The sequence below is a fragment of the Hippoglossus stenolepis genome, chromosome 11 (genome assembly GCF_022539355.2).
Source record: "Hippoglossus stenolepis isolate QCI-W04-F060 chromosome 11, HSTE1.2, whole genome shotgun sequence".
Lineage (NCBI taxonomy): Eukaryota > Metazoa > Chordata > Actinopteri > Pleuronectiformes > Pleuronectidae > Hippoglossus > Hippoglossus stenolepis.
In genome coordinates, this window is record NC_061493.1 from 12470674 (window position 1) to 12489429 (window position 18756).

Below are 18756 nucleotides of genomic sequence, written 5' to 3' on the forward strand. Positions count from 1 at the left end.
CATGGCTCACCTTCTCCTCAACCGTCTCCGTGGTGACGCCGCCTCGTTGTCTCTCGTCTCCCACCCTCCTCTCTTCCCACTTGGTTGTCATCCTCCTCCTCTCCTCGATTAGACGTTTCATTTCTTCAGCCAGTTCATTTTCTCGGTGGCTTGCATTCATTACTCCTTCTCCTCTGTTGTAGCCATCCGGCTCATCCCTCCCTTTGCTCCAATTACTGTGGTCAAAGTGTGGTCCCTTGTCTTCAAGAGGCAGGTGGTTTCAGCGAAGGACAGAGATGGTGGGGGGGGGATTAGAGCCCAGATATGTTGTCTGAGCCATTAGGACAGAGGAGCAGACATATAAGGGGAGGAAACGAGCTGTCTGAGAGAGAGGAAAACTGAAGGAGAGTAGGAGAGGAATGAAGGTGGAGATTCTATGCACAGGCACAGGCTTTTTGAAAAGGGCAGATGTCCACGTAACACCTCAGGAACGCAGCCGAGCAGTGAGAGTGGACTTAATACCTCTGCATTAATGAGCTGAGCCTCCATTCCACCTCTGCTAATGGTCATCTTCAGAGAAGCTGGAAGTCGCTCAATCCAAACAAACCCAAGTGTAGAAATGATATACAGATGCGTCATATCATTAAATGCAGGCTTCTTTATTTCGTTTTTCAGATAAGTCAGATATATTTAGAGGTATTGTTATTTGAGACAGCAGAGAGATAAGATGAAATCAAATCAAATTAAATGAGATGCGATAAGATAAGATAAGACAAGATAAAATAAGATAAGATAAGATGAGATAAGACAGCAGCAGATAGGGTTAGTCATAAAGAAGTAGACAAGAGAACATATGAATATAGAATAAAATAGGCAATGATATAAAATAAAAGACTGAATTAAATAAAAATGCAGAGAATATGTACATAATATACACTTTTCACTACAGACTGAATTTGTAGAGTATGCCACAGGATGATTGCATGAGTATATGTACACTGTAATTGTGCTTTGTGTGTAAGAATGATTGAAATAAACATACATATCTGCCTATATAGACTGTTGTATATAGTCCATAAGTATGTAGGCAGGTATACATAATGTGTTTTATGAATATATGTATATATCAATGGCTATAATATCCCAGTAGTATACTAAAACATATCATATCACTTCAAAAATAGGTATGTATAAGTAAGAGGAATACCAGGACATGAGTGCAGACTGGGGGATTTTGCAGTTCATTGTCTAAACACCTATTGATGAGCATGCAGGACGCCACATGCTTTTCAATTGGTCCTGAAGTTCTGCTCTTGAGCTCTGTTTTTTAAATTCTACACCAGCTCTCTCTACAATGAAGTGTCCATTTCGATCCCATCTACCCGTTCGCCTCCACCATCACAAGCCTGATCCTCAAAAATCACTGCACTCATTTTCTGTCTCTCCTGAACTTCTCCTCCATCTCAGCCTCACCTAACCTCCATTTTCCTCCCTTCATTTATTATTATTAATACAATCACCACCATCCTCCCATCCCTTCACTTCTTTTTTACCCTGTACTTATTAATGGCTGGCAAGTGTTCACCTTCAGCTTCTGACTCATTCCTTTTCAAACTACCGGTGCTGTGTGCGTGTGTGTGTGTGTGTGTGTGTGTGTGTGTGTGTGTGTGTGTGTGTGTGTGTGCTCTGTGTCCACTCCCTCACAGTGTGTATGTGGATATGCGTACACATGCACAGATCATCTTAGTGTCTACGGTGTAAGGGAGGGCGGCGTGACGCACTGGCTGTCGTCACCAGAGGCGGAGGCAGGATGTTTTTTTGGATGAAGAAATTCTGTCAATGAGAAGAGGAGGAAAAAAAAAAACACACCATGTGGGAATATAACATTTTGTCAAAACCGGGGGATCTGAATTAGTATCCAATTAATTAACACGATAAATTAGTCAGTTATGGTATCAATGCTCATATGATCATTATCACATGGGAGCAGTGTGCCTCCCTCATTTGTTTGTGCATGTAACATATTTTTGGTGTGATTATTTCCCAGCAACCAGAGATATTTTTATGTCCATCACAGTCTGCCACCTCCTCCTGTCCTCTCAGCATGACTCCATCTGGCTCCGGTGTGACTGTGAGGCTGCAGGGAAGTGGACTGTATGTTTTATTTTTGACAATTGTTTGAGGATATTCGGTGACGCAGCAGCTCAAACATACATTTGGATGTTTGTTAACTCAACATGTGAGTGAATAGAGTCTTTATGACCGTCGTCTCTGCAGTGGGATTCATTTTGTTGTTTTTCTTACATATTCTCGTCCACTGCTGATCTATTCTCGTCTCCACAGTTCATCCTCTCATCTTTCCGTCATGCTCAGTCTCATTCATCCATCCTCTTTGCCTCCTCTCCTGCTTGTTCTCCACCCTCCTCCTCTGCCCCCCCCCCTCCATCCTCGTCCCTCTCTTCCTCTTCTCCTCCCTGATGCTCCATCACCCCGTCTCTCCCTCCACCACTCCCAGTCGGCAGCGTGATGATGCCGTCCTGGGCGACTCCCAAACCACTTGCCCCCTTCGCTCCTCCACCCCCGCACCCCCCTCCCTCCCTCCCTGCTGATGCTATAAATACCCAGCATCGGTGAGTCATCGCCGAGACGTATCAGTAGCCTCTCCCACCGCCTCTCATGCCCTCCCTCCCTACGCTTCTCAGCTCAGAGCTCATTAGCAGACCTCACACGTTTTTTGGCACGCACCTCCACTTTGGCCTTCGCATCACGGCGGCGCAGCTTGGGTTTAAGCCGGCGGCCAGTGCCCGGTGTGGTGCAGCAACCAGTTACCAGGCGTGGAGCCAGAGGTCAGCCTGACACCTTCCAACCCAAAAGAAAAACAAAAGCAGCAGGAGGGGGGTGCAGCGAATCCCATTCACTAACTTTCTGTTTACATGACACGTTCTCCCTGAATGCCCCTGCAGGAGATTCAAAGTAAATTTGCTCTTTAACTACATCAAATAAAAATAAATGGACCTCGTATCTGCTTGTTCCACTGTTTAATTATATGATTAAATGAAAGGAATAAATTAGGCTCATGCTGTGTTTAAACACAACATATATTGTGTCATTAGAGCTTTTAAAACTGGTAAGTCATCCTCCTTCCCTCCTCCCTTCATCCTCCTTCCCCTCATCCCTTCATCCTCCTTCCCTCATTCCTTCATCCCCCCCCCTCATCCCTTCATCCTCCTTCCCTTATCCCCCCTCCCTCATTTCTTTATCCTCCTTCCCTCACCCCGTCATCCTCCCTACCTCATCACATCATCCTTCTTCTTTCATCCCTTTATCCTCTTTCCCTCATCCCTTTATACTCCTTCACTCAATCCTACCCTCATCCCGTCATCTTCCTTCCCACATCCCTTAACCCTCCTTCCTTCATCCACTCATCCTCCTCACCTTATATCTACCCTCATCTCTTCATCCACCTTCCTCATCCCTTCATCCTCCTTCCCTCATCCCTTTATCCTCCTTACCTCATCCCTACCCAGATTCTTTAATCCTCGCCTCCCTCCCGCACTCATCCCTTCTCATCCAGACTCGTGCATATACCTCTTGCATGCACCAGTATCTCATTTTAGTTACTTCCATTTTTCACCCTTAAATTGTGACATGGTTTTCCTTGCAGGTGAATTCAAAGTGTTTTTTGATGTATTTGAATTGTGTATTTCAACACAGCTGTGATGATGGGCATGGCAGTGCAGTCGTTTGCCTCACAGCAAGAAGGTGATTGGTTCAAATCCCAGTGTGGAGTTTGCATGTTCTTCCTGCCCGTTTAGGATTGGCTTCAGCTCCCCCACCCCCCTCGACCTTTTTCCTGGTATAGATGAAGGATGGATGGACCTCCCAAAGGGTTTGATAGGTTGAACTGGGTAATTAAAAAAGAATACATCAGGAAATCAAAAGGAAATCTCACCTTTTCCCCTGCTGCCCTAAAGCCCCCAGACATCACTTCGCTAATTCAACCTTTCCGTGAACCTCTGTGTACCTTCCAGGGTCATATCTCAGTCCCAGTCCTCGCCGCACCGCCATCTTTCAGCCTCATATGTAATTACTCACAGTATTTGCCAGCCAGCACCAACCTCTCCAGAGTTATGAGGCAGCTCCAGTTCAGCTCGGCTCAGCTCATCCTTTGGCAAACTCCAATATGGCTTATTGGCTCGCGCTGGAGTGTTCGCATAAATCACAAACACGGATAAAAGTTTTTTGCGCACTTCTGAGTCATAACTCGACAGGAAGAGTGAGCCAAGCGAGAGAGAGAAACCAAGAGAGAGAGAGAGAAAGAGAGAGAATAGTTGGATGAAAGAGTTAAGAGAGTTAAGAGAGTAAAGAGAAGACAAGGACACACACACACACACGCACACACACACACACACACACACACAAATCACATTCATACCATATGGAAGATGTCCTTCAGTGTTTCCTGCTTTGTGGTGCTTCTGTTGCTGTGGTAAAGCCACTCTGTTCTGTGCTTGTGTGTGTGTACCATAGACTGTATGATGTGTACATGTGTGTGTGTGTGCATGTCAGAATCAGTGGGCTAATGAAGGGAGCATTATGCCTCTGACTCACCCACTAGTCCCATAGGGTTAGATGGAGGGAATAGAGGAGGAGAGGAGGGGTTAGGAGAGAATTGCTCGTCTCTCCGTGGTCTTGCAGCGACTGTTTTATTTTTAAAAGAAACACAGACGCAGATGTTTAACCACTCATATTGTGACAGATTGCTTTTTCCACCCGGGATATGTCGACGTAAATGAAGCAGAACGGGAGAACTGCTTTTTCCTTCTCCGGTAAATCAGTTCAGATCAACAGGATTTCAGATTTTATTCTAATTATATTACAGGATTTATTTGGCTTTGTGAACTTTACATATAGTCTCATTTAGATAAATTGAATTCTACTGATTTGGATTCACTGTTTGAGCAAACCTCAAAACTAGGAGGCAGATTAAGACACAACAAATCAAACTGGAAACAAAGACAGTCGCAGGTTTACATTGTTTCTACATGAAATATGAAATAACTGCCTCCTTTATTTGCCTGCAGCTTTTCTAATGCAGATTAGAGCTGAAACAATGATCTAATTATCTGATTAGTCAATCATCAGGAGAAAAAAAACTGTTGTTACCACCTCGTGGTTTCATGCCTTTGCCTAGTTGCAGAAATATGATCTTTTCTGTTCCTGTTTTATATTAAACTTTGGCCAGAAAAAGTTTCGGCAGAACATTATGATGTCGCAGTGACGTTGACCTTTGACCCTCATTACTTCCACCATTTTATCCTGTTTGACATTTATGATTAATATCTTCATAATTACTGCAGAACTTCTTGAGTTATGTCAAAAAACGTATTTCGTGAGGTCAGAGTGGCCGAGACCTGTAACCACTAAATTCTAATTGGATCATCAGAGGCATAAAGATGTAAAGAAATCGTCTGGTTCCAGCTGATGTGAATATTTATGGGTTTCCTCGATCTTCTTTGATAGTATAATGAATATATTTGCAGTTTGGACTGTTGCTCAAATAACAAATTAAAATACGTCAAAGTGATGTCTTTAATAAACCCAGACTATTAGCTGATACTGAAAAATAACCATTACCTGTAGCCAGATATTGATGTAAGCTTAGGTTTTGATGCTTAGTGAATTGATTAGTGGACATTGTGCCAACCGGCTGCACAGACTTATATCCATAAAGCAGCAGGTGTACAGACACAGAGCAGGAGGACCAGCTTTAATAAACAGACTACACACACACGTGATTTAATATCTTCAAACTCTGACTCTGCCTGAAAGGAAATAAAATAAAAAAAGCCCTTTGTTTATAAGCTGTGATTGAAGGTTGACTCCCAGAACTGCATGTTCTGTTTGGCACCACAGTCTTTCATAGACCACACTCACTCAAACACACACACACACACACACGTTGGCCTTCGTTGCCATAGAAACTCTGGTTCCAGGATGATTCTAATCAAGCCGCTGATCGTACCAGTCACACGTAACGCCTCACAAGCTGCGTTCAGGTGTTCAACATATTCAGAGAGAGAGAGAGATTACAACACAAACCTTTTAGTTTATTTCATTACATAATTTCCAAGGCCAAATCACAAATAAATAAGGAAGGAGACACTTGCAATAGCCCGACTCGCTGGGCTGCTTCACCACACAAAATGAGGAGGCGACTCAAAGCTGTTGTCAGTAACAAAGATTATTAAATATGTCAACAGGAGGCTCTACACCTGTACAGTTATTGGTAGTTTGATCATCAATCCCCCGACCCCCTCGAGACATATTTACATCGCAAATGAAAACGGGAGAGGTGAAATTCATCTTCACATCCCACCCCACCCCCGCCCTCTTTGCTTTGCCGTTAGTTCAAATGGATGTGTAGATAGTGGGACACGGCGTGTGTGCTATCCACGGAACGCAGGGAGTGCTTCACATTCTCAAAAAACACCTGGAGATAGCTCACGTGTCTGAAGGCAACTAGCCACCTCTGGCCGGGCAGAGGAAAAAGCAGCAAACAGCACAGTAATCTGACTTTTCACTGAAACGCCAGGAGAGAGATGTTATTTACATTAACATAAATCTTCAAATTTCTACATGCTAAAATAACTTGGTGTGTCTTAAGCTAGTAGATAATTTAGTGAGTGTTCTATTTTGAGTACCTAGTGTGTCCTGCTATCTGTCCTCAGTACAAGCAAATCAGAGTTTGCATTGAGAGAAGGAGCTGAAAGAAAGACGTTGACCACTGACAGAACAGTTTAATCTAGTGTCCATAAACCTAAAGAAAACAAAGAGATGCGGAAGCAAGTTTCTACTGATGCCGCTGTATCACTATCAATCCGAAAAACCTACAGTAATCAATGTGTCCGTTATACATGGGTTCAAATAAATGGCGATTAACAGAATCCAAGAGCTTCTTCTATACATTGCACATACGGTATCATACACATAAACTAATTTGGAGCTAGAGAAACGTTATCTGCACTCGGTGAGGTCAGGTCGGCGTCTGCTCGCCATTAATTAAAGGAGTGAGGGATTCCTTCGGAGCGCCGTTCTCCGGCTTCTGTCTCTCGCAAATATATATTTAGGTGCTTTGGTACGGATGCACACATTTCATCATGCGGTTTCTACAATGCCAAGTTAAAATTTTTCACTTTACAAGTTTCATGTAAAAAAAGAAGAAAGAACATCACATCTTTCAGCATGGTGCGTTAAAACGGGCAACATCGAGACTTCCTTATCAGTGTCTCTACCGTTCTCACCTTTAATATTTCTCAGCTTATTTGTATCCTACAGACTTCCCACGATGCATTGAGGTGGACAGTAACAGGCTTAGACATTCATACACTATGGAGGGGCGGCTGTCTGTGCATTACTATCCTTCCAACACACTTTACATTTTGTGTATAAATATTGCACATTCATTTTGTATATCATATTCAGAAGTTTAAAAAAAAAAAAAGGGATAAAAGTAACAAAAGTTAAAAGACCTATGGCAAGAGGGGCAACATGTACGGCTGCACTAAAAAAAAGGAACCAGGGAATGAAATGCTATTGTAAAGATCTTTCTGTAGTAGGCTGAGTTGCCTTATTAGAGACATCCCTCCGATGCATGGGTCATTGGTCAGATGCGGCAGGGCTCCTGCACATCAATCACCCTGTTCACACCTGGTATTCACATCCGTCCTGAGTGATCCGATCACACGCCTGTTCACACCCGACTTTAAAATGAGTCCTCAACGTGACTCCTGTCATCACGTGTGATCAAATCTCACTTCCCAACTCTATGTGCAAATAAACACGCATGTTATCTCTGCTACCAAAGATCAAATTATGTTTTTACCCAGTTTATGTTTACAGATGTGTCCGATGACAATTTTTTGTCAGAGAAAGAGAGGGAGTGAAGTCACGAGGGGCTGATTGAATGAAAGTGTGCAGCGATTTTAACATTCAAGAAAAGCATCAATAATTATGTGTTGATGGCACCGAGAAGCATAAAAACATGTTTGATAAATTGTGAAACCGTAGCTCGTCAGAGGACGTCAGCTGAGTAGGCGCCAGGCGATCCTTCGTATGTGGCCCAGGACGCAATTGCATTCACACAGCGAAAAGAACGAGGTCACACGCTTCCGAGAACACCTGCAAACGTGAGTGATTGGATCTGAGGATGTGTTGAGGATGCATTTTGGGCACATTCCCACCTGTGCTCAACACTGTCCACGTGTGATTGGATCACTCAGGACGGATGTTAATACCTGAAGGTCTGAACGGGATCAATGATGCCAAAAGAATAGCCCAAAAGACTTAGGTTGGGAGGCATCCAGTAGGGGGCGCTGCTCCGATATGGAGAATATTTAAATTTGGGCCAAAATAGTAGAAATTGAAAAAAATGCCAAAGGATGCCGACACTGTTAATGTTGGACCCTGCTGCAAAGGGCGAGATCAGAGGGGGTTGAGGACTGGAGTCAAGTCAGTAAACACACACTCGAATGTACAAACTTTGGGACATGAGCAAATAAAGGGAGGAAGTAAGCTTACAAACAAAGCTCTTTAAAATAAAATGTCAACAAAAACCAGAGGTAAAATAAACACTCGTAATAAAACAATAAAATAACAGAATGAAAAAAGTATTTTAAAACATCTTCATAGCTCAATCTCTCATGGCTTTACAACACAGACTCGTCACATACAACAACAAAAAACTAATGGAACATGTTTCAAAGCTGAAAACCAAACATGTGGGAAACTTAGCAACACATATTTAAAAAAAATAAGATGATAGGGATCCCTGCATAGATTCCAACCTGAATATGAATTCAAAGCCCAGGAAGGATCCTTCTATTCATTTCTTCTGCCAGGTGTCTGCACTGCAAGTCCACCACCATGCTGAAGTGGTGGAAGGCTCCAGAGAGAAGGGGGAGGAAGGAAGAGAAGCAGCAGAGATAGGAGAAGAGGGGGCGAGGGAGGGGAGCGTGCTGACACTGATCCAGATTCGTCTAGCCTGACATTTGTTTCGCTCCGAGTCATGCAGACATCAAACTTTGTGTGCCGCCTCGGTTGTCATGGCAACTCGGAGGGGATAAAAAAAAAAATCCATCAAAGAGGAGTGGTGAGTGCGTTGCATCGTGTGCGTCTGGCTCCGTTCCGTTGTCTGCGAGGGACCTTCTTGCCTTTTGGTCGTCGCAGAAAGCATTAAGTCGGATTCAAGAGCAAATTCCCCTGTTTTGATCAAAGCTGGTCGCAGGGAAGCCGAGGAGGAGGAGTATGAGACGCTCTTTGTGTCTGTATTAATGTGTGTGTGTTACCTGTTCTAACTAGCTCCTCTCCACGTTGTCCTGGTAGAGGCCTCTGAGTTCCTTGGGTATGTGTGCGAGTACATGTGTAAATGTGTTTGTGTGTGGGTCTGTGTGTTATTTTCCACCGTACATTCTCTCAATGTCTTCCAGGTAATGCGTTTTGATCTCCTTGCGTTTCAGTTTGAACGCGTCGGTCACCAAGCCAGTCTCTGGAGTCCAGGGCTCAGAACTCAGCCGGATCTTCTTGGGGATCTCAAATCGCTCCAGTTTTGCTGGTCAGGGGAAAGGAAGGAAAGTAACATATCAGAATATGAGAGTGACAGTTACAGCAAGAGACGGTGTCGCCCCCGAATCTGGTGTTTTCTCTCCGAGCTCAGATTTGTTTTTCCTACCTGAGATAGCAGCTTCAGTAATTATGCGAAGGACCTTTTCCTCCATCTGTGAGTTGTTGCAGAGCTCCTCCCATGTGCCCCGCAACTGCATCTGCTCCGCCAGCGCCATTAGCTGCTTGTGGTTCGGCACCACAAAGCTGATCACATACGAGTGGTCACTGAAAAAAGAAAGAAATCAAGTTATGACTCGAGACCAAGAAGGGGTGAAGAACAGCTTAAATGTTTGTTCTTAGTGCGTCTGTTCAGACAAAATTGCAGAATTTCACCTGTTGGCATAGGCACAGATGTTGTCAATGAGAGAACAGTTCTTCAAAACAGCCTCCACTTTCCCAAGAGACACGTACTCGCCTGCCTGCAACTTCACCAGGTCCTTTTTACGATCTACAGGAGGAGACCGTAAACATGTCACAATCTAACAAACATCATCCACAACACACATGCATTATACACTGGTTTGTGGATTTCTTACCGATGATCTTGAGGCATCCGTCCGAGTGGAACTCCCCGATGTCTCCAGTGCAGAACCATCTCTGGCCCTTCTCATCCACGAAAAAGTCATCACGGTTCTTGGCTTCGTTTTTGTAGTAACCCATCGTTACATTGGGCCCGCCGATCAAGATCTCCCCCCGCGGGTTGGGCTTATCTGTGCTGAAGTAACCACCTAGAGGAGAGAGAAAACAACCTGGTTAGATAGAAACTATTGGTGCGTTTGTTACCTCAGCCAGGGAGGCTACGTTTGTTTGTTAGTAAGATTATGCAAAAACTTCTATGATTTCCATGAATTTTTGTGGAGGGCTGGGTCCTGATCAAATGAAGAACCCATTGAATTTTGGTGTGGATCTGGATAAAAAGGCCAATCCAAGATTTTTGGGGAATGTCTTTTTGTTTTTCAACATTTTCATTGATTTCTCTGTGAATAATTTATGGATCTTGATGAAGAAAAATCGACACTTTTATGGGACTGATATTTGAGTGTGTGCAATTTGGTGCTTTCATAAGGAGACTGTTGGGCCACTGCTAGTGGATTTTAAGCTTGGTTTGATTGTTGCGATTGGACTCACCCTCCTGCCAGTCCTTAAGTGTGAACTCTGAACAAATGAGTGGAGCACCAACCCGTCCTGTGCTGTAGTCCCAAACTGAAAAACACCAGCAAAGATTCCTGCATTAGCATGAAAAACAAAGATAACCCCACCTCAAAATTTGTATTTGCTTTCACTTTCTCTCCCTTCCCTCCATCTTACCCTCGCTGATAGTGCCGGCACCACAGGTCTCCGTCAGGCCGTAGCCTTGCCCCACAGGGCAGCACAGGCAGATGTTCATGAAGCGCTGTGTGGCAGCTGAGAGCGGCGCTCCGCCAGACAGCAGCACCCGCGTGTTGCCTCCCAACAGCGAACGCACCCGTTTGAACACTAGACTGCGGGGGCAGAGAGGGATGAAGACAAAAATACACGGCATGAAGATGAGTGAGAGGTGGAAGAGACATTAACAGCAACACAAAGACTGAAAAGGCCATTCTTCATAGCATCCAGATATCGACTCTCACACACAATATCAGAATCAATATCATTACACACTTTTAAAGAGGCTCATTGGCATCAAGGGTTATATGATGAATTTGCACTAGGTTGTGATTATTTTGTAGAAACAGAAGTTTACGTTTGCCGCTGTATCCCAAGGGACGTAGATGGAAAATGAAGATAAAGTGTGTGTGTTACCTGTCACAGAGAGGCGTGGTGTAGCCTTTGGAGATCTGCTCCATCTTGTAGTTGTAAGCCAGCACAAAGAGCGTCTTCTGGAACTTGCTCATCTCCTCCACTTTGGTCATCACATTCTTGTAGATCCGATCCATGATCTCCTGCACATACAAGGCGGCAAAACACACAGTCAAAGCCCGGGCTCTCATTTGTTGACGTTTTTCTAATAATGACAGGTAATGTCAGTCAGATTGGGTTTGTGCAGTGATTAGGAGACTTACTGGTACAGCGGCCATGAGAGTAGGTTTTAGCACACTGGTATCTCCTTTACTGCCCTTCTTTATCTTGGTGGACTGTGGAAAACAAGGAAGACAAATGTCAGTTCTTGCTGTTCTGAGCTGTAGTGGCCGATGAGGGTCGCTGTCTGACCACACAAAGCTCTCAAAGTAACCATAAGCATCTTGAATGGATTATGACTTGAGTAGGACTCCTATGTTAAAGAACAGGAGAGGAAGTCAAGGGAGACCTTTTAAAAAAGGACTGCAACATTCTGTGAGAATCTGTTTTGTGATGGGAGAAACTATCATTTCTATCTCAGCTTCAGATACAGAAGAGCTGAGTCCAACTGAAACATATGTGTAATGCATCCAGCAGAGACATATGACACTGACTGCAGCGACGCAAGGTGTGTGGGTGTGTGAGTGTTTAAATACTGACCTGGTCGGCCAGAGTCTGAGGGGAGGAGTAACCGATGCGACAGCCATGAGAGATGCACACCAGTTCAGCGCTGAGCTCTAAAACGTGGGCCAACGGCAGGTAGCCAATGTAGGTGTCTGTCTCACTGCCAGCACAGAAACAACAAGCAGTTTAATTTACACTATAGACAAAGGAAAAAACATACATGTGATGCAAAGAGTGAATGAATAGTAAGAGAAGCGTGTGAGGAAAGATTTGAGAGTGTGTCAGTTTCAGTGACTGAAGACTGAGGAGAAAGAGAATGAGGCTGATATTTTGTAAATTCAGAGAGTTGCAGAAAACAGGAGAAAGAAACAAATTAGCATACTTGAGGTTAGGAATTCTCTCAGCCATCCCAGTGATACCAGCAATGATGTTGCCATGGGAGATCATGACACCCTTGGGGATGCCTGTGGAGCCGCTGGTGTACATGATGACAGCGATGTCTGAGGACAGTGGCTGTCTGCGCCCGACAGCCACTTCAGAGACAGAAGAAAAGAGGGGTGATGGTTAGCGAGGAAATGCATCATGCACCATATAAACACATTTTGGCTGTTTATTATACATTATAATAAACTATTAGTTGTAATTTCTGTTATCAATTAATATAGAAATGATTTACTCTATATTTAAAATTTAGTTTATAAAATCAGAAAATAGAGATTGTTTTCTTTATCAGATAAGAGGAAAAGTATAAACATGGCTCAAGTAATACACAAAATTTCAGTTTTTCCTCATTTTCCTAAAAAGTTGATCATGGTGGCACTAGGTGCTTGACCGCTTACTAACACAGCAAATCACTCCAATCACACATCGGGGTGTTACCTTTGTATTAAGCCTCCAAAGCCTCCATCAGAGTACTTCAATTTCCCCCGACAAAATTAGAAACCTTTTTAATCACGCTGCACAAACACTCACTATTGTCAGGCTTGGATCCCATCTCCTTCACAGCATCCATGTTGTAGACCATGATGCCTCTGGGGATGTCGGGCCAGCTTGTGGGTTTACTGTCCACTACAATGACGTACTGCAGCCTCGGCACATCACACAGTATGGCCTGGGGTGTAAAGGTTGGATGTATGTTGGACGGAGAAGGTGTTGGAAGGAAAAGTAGTTATGCAACCAGAACTGAGCTTTTTGTTAATTACGTATTCACATAATTAACAGAGGAAATATCATTCAGGGGCATATATTTAAAGTGCTTGTTTAACACGGCTGACCTGATGGGAGATAGTAGAGCAGTTACCTTAAGTCGGCTGTGAAGCAGGTCTTTGCTTGTGATGATATGCGTCACCTCTGTCTCATTCAGGCCGTGGGCGATAGCCGTGGGTCCAAGGGTGGAGTACAGCGTCACAACTGTCAAATTAGAATCCAGTTTAGTCAGCTCAAGTGCTTCAGTGTAGATCGGAGAATGTCTGAATACACAAGTTTGACTTTCTGCGACTCACGTGGGAAATTGTACATGAAGCAGGCTTGTGCTGCCACCACCCACTCTGCTCTGGTCTCACAGAAGATGGCGATCTTACACTGAGGCCTCTGGCCGAGAGACGCAAGGCCGCTGCCAAAACACTTTGAGGCCTGGTAGGTTTCTTCGTACGATAGCCAGTTATAGTTGCCCAGGATTACCTACATGCAAAGGTATGTGCAATTAAGAGGAATATCTCCACATGCTAGATTATACAAAGTACAAATTTCTGCGAATCTTCAGAGCATCTTCTCAGAAACACTTTTATAAATAGATATATATATATATGAACAGTGTTTAAAGGTTTCCAGATGTTGATGGAATGGCACTACTCTGCATTACATTATGTAAAGAGTAACGAAAAGCGGCAGGTAAGAGATAACTGGCAATAATTTAACAGCCAATTTGTTGAATCTGAAATAGTTCTGATGTTGTCATGAGTCATATCATCTTCACTGATGTGCAGTCTTTCAGCACCATCTGCAGGGCTTTGGCAGCATTGCAGTTAATAATGAGGACGCTGTCAGGTGTGAAACAGAGCAATAATGCTGCCGCTCTTCCACGCTCATTCCTCAAACTGTGCACAGTGCCAGGCCGTGCTGTCAGCCTCACAGACACAAACATCCTTCCTGCAGTAACACAGATCCACCTTAACAGTTTTACAAAAATAAAATGACTGATGAGACTTCACTGCTTTCTTGTTCCTGACAACATTTAAAAGCATAATGAATATGTTACTGTGTTCTGAGTAAAAGGGACAAGGTGATGTCTCTCACCTTCTTGAAGATCTTCCCGTTACGCTGGATCTCGTCCTCCTCACTGAGCACCTCCCTGGTGCCCAGACAGTCTCTCTGTGGAAACCTCCTTGCAGCGTGTTCAAACATTTTGTCCAGGGTGTCCACCCCAGGGTGCAGCGATGCTACCAGCTTCTCTTGGCTGTTGATGGCCCTGTAGGGACCCGCTGGGTTTCTGCTCACTGAGCGCGCCTTCATACGGCGTGCCTGTTCCAAATTATTGCCAGCTCCGGAGAAGAAGTACCAGGGTATGAAGGTGATGACAGAGTAGACCCAGACAACAGAGCGGAACACCTGCAGTAGCAGGGGGTTCATGTCCTCCTTTAACTTCATCTTCACAGATGAAGTCCTTGCTGGAGGTGAATCAAACCAGGAGCGCAATGATGACGCACTTGTCACTGCTCTGTGAGGTATTGACTTGCTGCTGAAGGTGAGGGTTGCAGGCGGAAATTCTTCTGGGCAGCAGGACAACCAGACCTACAACACAACATGAAAGCTTTGGAGTTTAGAGAATGGGTACGGATGTCTGAGACAATTTGATCTGACCTGCAAGACATTTCATAAATACAAAAAAATGAACAAAGAAATAGAAAATAATCTAATGCCAGGATTTTTTTCTACTATGAAACACAGTAACTAGAAAAGAATAACTGTATCCTTGAGGGTGGTCTCATTAGGCTGAATATCTGTCACATTCATTACAGATTGAAATGGGCATAACTAGAGAAATTGTGAGCACTAAAGCACTTGAGTAAAGTTAACACTCTCAACGAGCAGCTTTCACACGGCCGCATTCCAACAGAGACAATTAATGTTGGCAAATTTTGTGGAGAGGACAAAGGAAAATTGTGCATCTTGTCCAAACACTGTGCATTTTCCTACACTAGTATGACAAAAGCCTGCTATGACATCTAAATATGCTAGTGAGTTTCTGAAACTGCTTCAGGCATTTGGTGAGAAGTTTCAGGAAATTAATTTTAAACAAAAGGAAGTGAACATACTTTTTAAGCTGTTTAACGTGGAACCAGTTGTCGAACAACCTCCTATCCCAAATCATTGAGCTGCGACGTCATGACAACCTCTGAGCTGTAAGTAAAAACCTCTCTCTGCTCCTCTTCTACAAACTGTCACATCCTGAGGAGACGTGCACTGACCAAAACCTGGAAAACCAGTCTTGCGAAAGAGAAACAGGTCCAGCAATCACATTTGAACTGTTCGGTAAATGTTGTGGACCTATCCCACTCCAAGGATGTTCTAAAAATGTAACTGACTCCGGATGAGGGCTGGGGGATAAACCGATAAAGATAATTATTCCGAAATAACTTTTCCTCGATAGAACTAATTCCATCTGTGTTTTGACACACAACACGAACAGCTAATGATAATGAGAATAGCGCCGCGCCAAACCAGTTATGTGGCTGTTGTGTGCAGCTATTTCCAGTGTATCCTTAGGTGTAAATGGCGGAGTGTAGCCCTGCAACCATGGAGTGCAAACACATTCAAAGTATCAGCAGTGACTCATTCTGCAGCTAAGAAGGAGATGACCTGAGGTCATGTGGGAGGTTAGCAGAAATCCGGGCCAGCTGAAGTAACAGCAGTGAGAAGAATCTGACACTGACCATAGAGTTGGGCAGCTCATGGCCACATGCAAACACAAGCTGCAAGACACAACCCAACTATTACTCAGTAGTTCTATAGATATAGCAACACATTCCACAGCGTTTATGGAAGTTCTTGTTTATTTAAACAAATTTGATTTGTCTAACATGCTTCGATCCCTTGGTAAACAGAGGTGTGTGTGTGTGTGTGTGTGTGTGTGTGTGTGTGTGTGTGTGTGTGTGTGTGTGTGTGTGTGTGTGTGTGTGTGTGTGTGTGTGTGTGTGTGTGTCCCCTGCACTGCGCCCCTGTGCTTCCGTTAAGGACAATGACAGTGCAATCTTTACATTGTGGGGGTCAGTTTATTCCTACACGTCGATAGATGATGGCTGAATGTAAATTAGAAATTCAAAGCAGCATTTGTTTGTGCAAGCACATGGATGTTGATGCAAGTGCTTTTTAAACTTCCTCATCTGGACATTTAAATGAACACAACATGACATTTAACTGAAGAGATGACTACATGGTACTCCTTATCAGATCACTAAGTGTATACAGTGTTGCGAGGTAAAAGAAGCCAATAAGATGTGTCTTTTTTTCTGTGTTGATTTAGTTGAGAGTTAGAATGCACATTGTCTGCTACCTCTCCTCCAACAAAAAATACTCCTGGATCTGGAATCCTGAATTATTCTAAAGACAAGATGCATCACTGGTTTAACTTAATGGGTGAGGGATGAACCTGTTCTGCAGCAAATCGCCTGCCACAACCAGTTGACACGATTTGGTGGCAGTTGAGCAGAGCGTTCACACACAGATCTCCCCCGGGCCGTCTTGGTTTGATACCTGTAATACAAGTTCAGTCGTCTGTTCTTTGCTTTACGCCCGCTCCTTGCTAAGCTCTTACTTCAACAATAATGTTCCCTGTAGCATTATGATTTTAGTAAAAGTGTTGATATTTTTTTTCCCTGTCTTAAATTCTAAATTCTCGAATTTAGAATTTCGTTAAATTCTAGTGAGGCAATTAAAAGGAGAATGACAGACAAAGGCTCATTTAAAAGCAAAATGCCGCTTTACAGTTCATCATCATGAAAATGTTACTGTAGTTTGAATTACACCCCCATTGTATATTTATCATACTATAAAGCTGATATCGCCCTATTAGTTTTTTAGTGGTAACAGCCATATTAAACACACAGACACACTTAGTGGGGTGATTTTGTTCAATATCAGAGAAAACTGTACATTCTGCAGCCAGTACAACCATATCTACAACAATATGACCCAATAAGCAGTTTAACCAAGGCATTGGGTTGAATCAATAAAAAAGACTTTAGCTGACATACTGATATATATATATACTGCACTAGAGATACCACCAACCCCACAGACTAAGATCATTTTCAAAAGGTACTACAACATCACCACCACCACATGAGTTATCCATCTATACAATAGTAATGACTGTTATATAGTAGAGCATTGACTGATCATCACAGGAGATCAGGATGATGCTTGAGCTGTAAACGCTTTGTCCAAGGTCTTCTACTGTAATGGAGATTCAGTGCATTGGGATCAAAGCATCCGTTAAATGTCCCTTCCTCTTTTCTCCAGCCCCACGTAAACACAGTTAAATCAGATAAACGTCCACAGTCTCCACGCTTCCTCTGCTCTTCTTCTGATGCCAGCATCAGTGTCACATCGACAATGTTTTGATTTGTGGGCCCATATCTGAGAGATCAGCTGCCGGCGTCTGATCAGCTCACGAGATACTGTTGTGATAAGATGAATGACCATAAACAGCTGATAACAAAGAGGGCACATGAGGCTTGAAACGAGGCCAGAGAGGCAGCATCAAGATTAGCAAGCTAGCAGACATTTCACAGACAAGCTAACGGCTCGCACAGCATTGGAAGCTAACACTTAGCTCCGAGGCTAACCGATGCAGCCACTGCACGAGCCGCTAATCGGGTCGCAAAATCCATTTATTCATGAAAACACATTTGGGTGTAAACGGGCTGAGGGTACGGGATCCGGCTGAGGGGCGTGTGGCGCAGTAAAGCAGACGCAGCTAGCCGCAGAGCTAGCCGGTGGCTAACAACCAGCCCCTCGCATCAACATCTGCAGAGCAACACATTCTCTCACCTCTTTTCTCCGCCGCTACGTCTGAGCCGAGGAGCCGAGGAGCGCGTCACTTTATCCCGGAGTCTAAACCGTCTTTACTATTACACCGACATCATCTTTCGACCGCGGCGTGTTTGGTTGGAAATAAAACACGTTGGTCCATTTAAGGACAAAACGGATCCTAAATTATGGTGAAACCGCAAAATCTGAGCATCGCCGGGAACACTGCTGCCAGCCCGGAAGCTGCCGAGTGACGTCACGCCCGCGCTCCGTCAGCGATTGGAGCGCAGGAGGTGGCGCGTGCTTGGGGCAGGGGGACGTCAGCGGGGTTACTCGCGGTCACAGACGGAGGAGCTGTCCGTCGGTTGCTCTGTCATAAACAGTCTGTGGTCATTTGCAGTCTGTGGTCATCAGCCACCGACGAGACCAGGGCTGCGTTCAGAGAGTCCATTTAGCTCAGGAACCTTCTTGGCTGAGTGAAATGACCCGGAAGTATTTCAGCGGCCGCCATACTAATTACAGCTGTTCGTTAAAGGGTAAGGAAAGGAGCTCCAATGCTTCCTAACTCATCTCCTTCAGCATAGGAAACATCGGACCGTCCTTCATGAAAGAAAGGAGAAAATGCCGCCCCACAATTCTTTG

The 18756-nt window shown here is 44.1% G+C and overlaps 1 protein-coding gene across 3 annotated transcripts; it reads right to left on the reverse strand.

The window, feature by feature from the left end:
* Positions 1-6068: 6068 nt before the first annotated feature.
* acsl3b (acyl-CoA synthetase long chain family member 3b) lies at positions 6069-18389 on the reverse strand. Of its 3 annotated transcripts, XM_035170664.2 has the most exons (16): positions 18136-18389; positions 16733-16836; positions 14380-14874; positions 13587-13764; positions 13385-13494; positions 13057-13195; positions 12467-12617; positions 12121-12244; positions 11685-11756; positions 11425-11564; positions 10951-11123; positions 10771-10845; positions 10179-10370; positions 9976-10090; positions 9710-9867; positions 6069-9589 (listed from the first exon to the last, which is right to left on the reverse strand). In XM_035170664.2, exons 3-16 carry the CDS (start codon positions 14728-14730, stop codon positions 9432-9434), a joined length of 2136 nt encoding a protein of 711 aa, XP_035026555.1. In that variant the 5' UTR covers positions 14731-14874; positions 16733-16836; positions 18136-18389; the 3' UTR covers positions 6069-9431. The 3 variants fall into 3 exon arrangements, with proteins under 3 accessions (XP_035026555.1, XP_035026554.1, XP_035026556.1); XM_035170663.2 differs by lacking the exon at positions 16733-16836; XM_035170665.2 differs by lacking the exons at positions 16733-16836; positions 18136-18389 and adding an exon at positions 15399-16703.
* Positions 18390-18756: the final 367 nt, after the last annotated feature.

Coding starts and splice junctions, on each gene's coding strand:
- acsl3b (XM_035170663.2), bottom strand. CDS start 14,730: ATGAAGTTAAAGGAGGACATGAACCCCCTGCTACTGCAGGTGTTCCGC. Junction 10,846..10,950: donor TGCCGGCACTATCAGCGAGG/GTAAGATGGAGG, acceptor GGTGTTTTTCAG/TTTGGGACTACAGCACAGGA. Junction 10,371..10,770: donor ACTTAAGGACTGGCAGGAGG/GTGAGTCCAATC, acceptor TCTCTCCTCTAG/GTGGTTACTTCAGCACAGAT.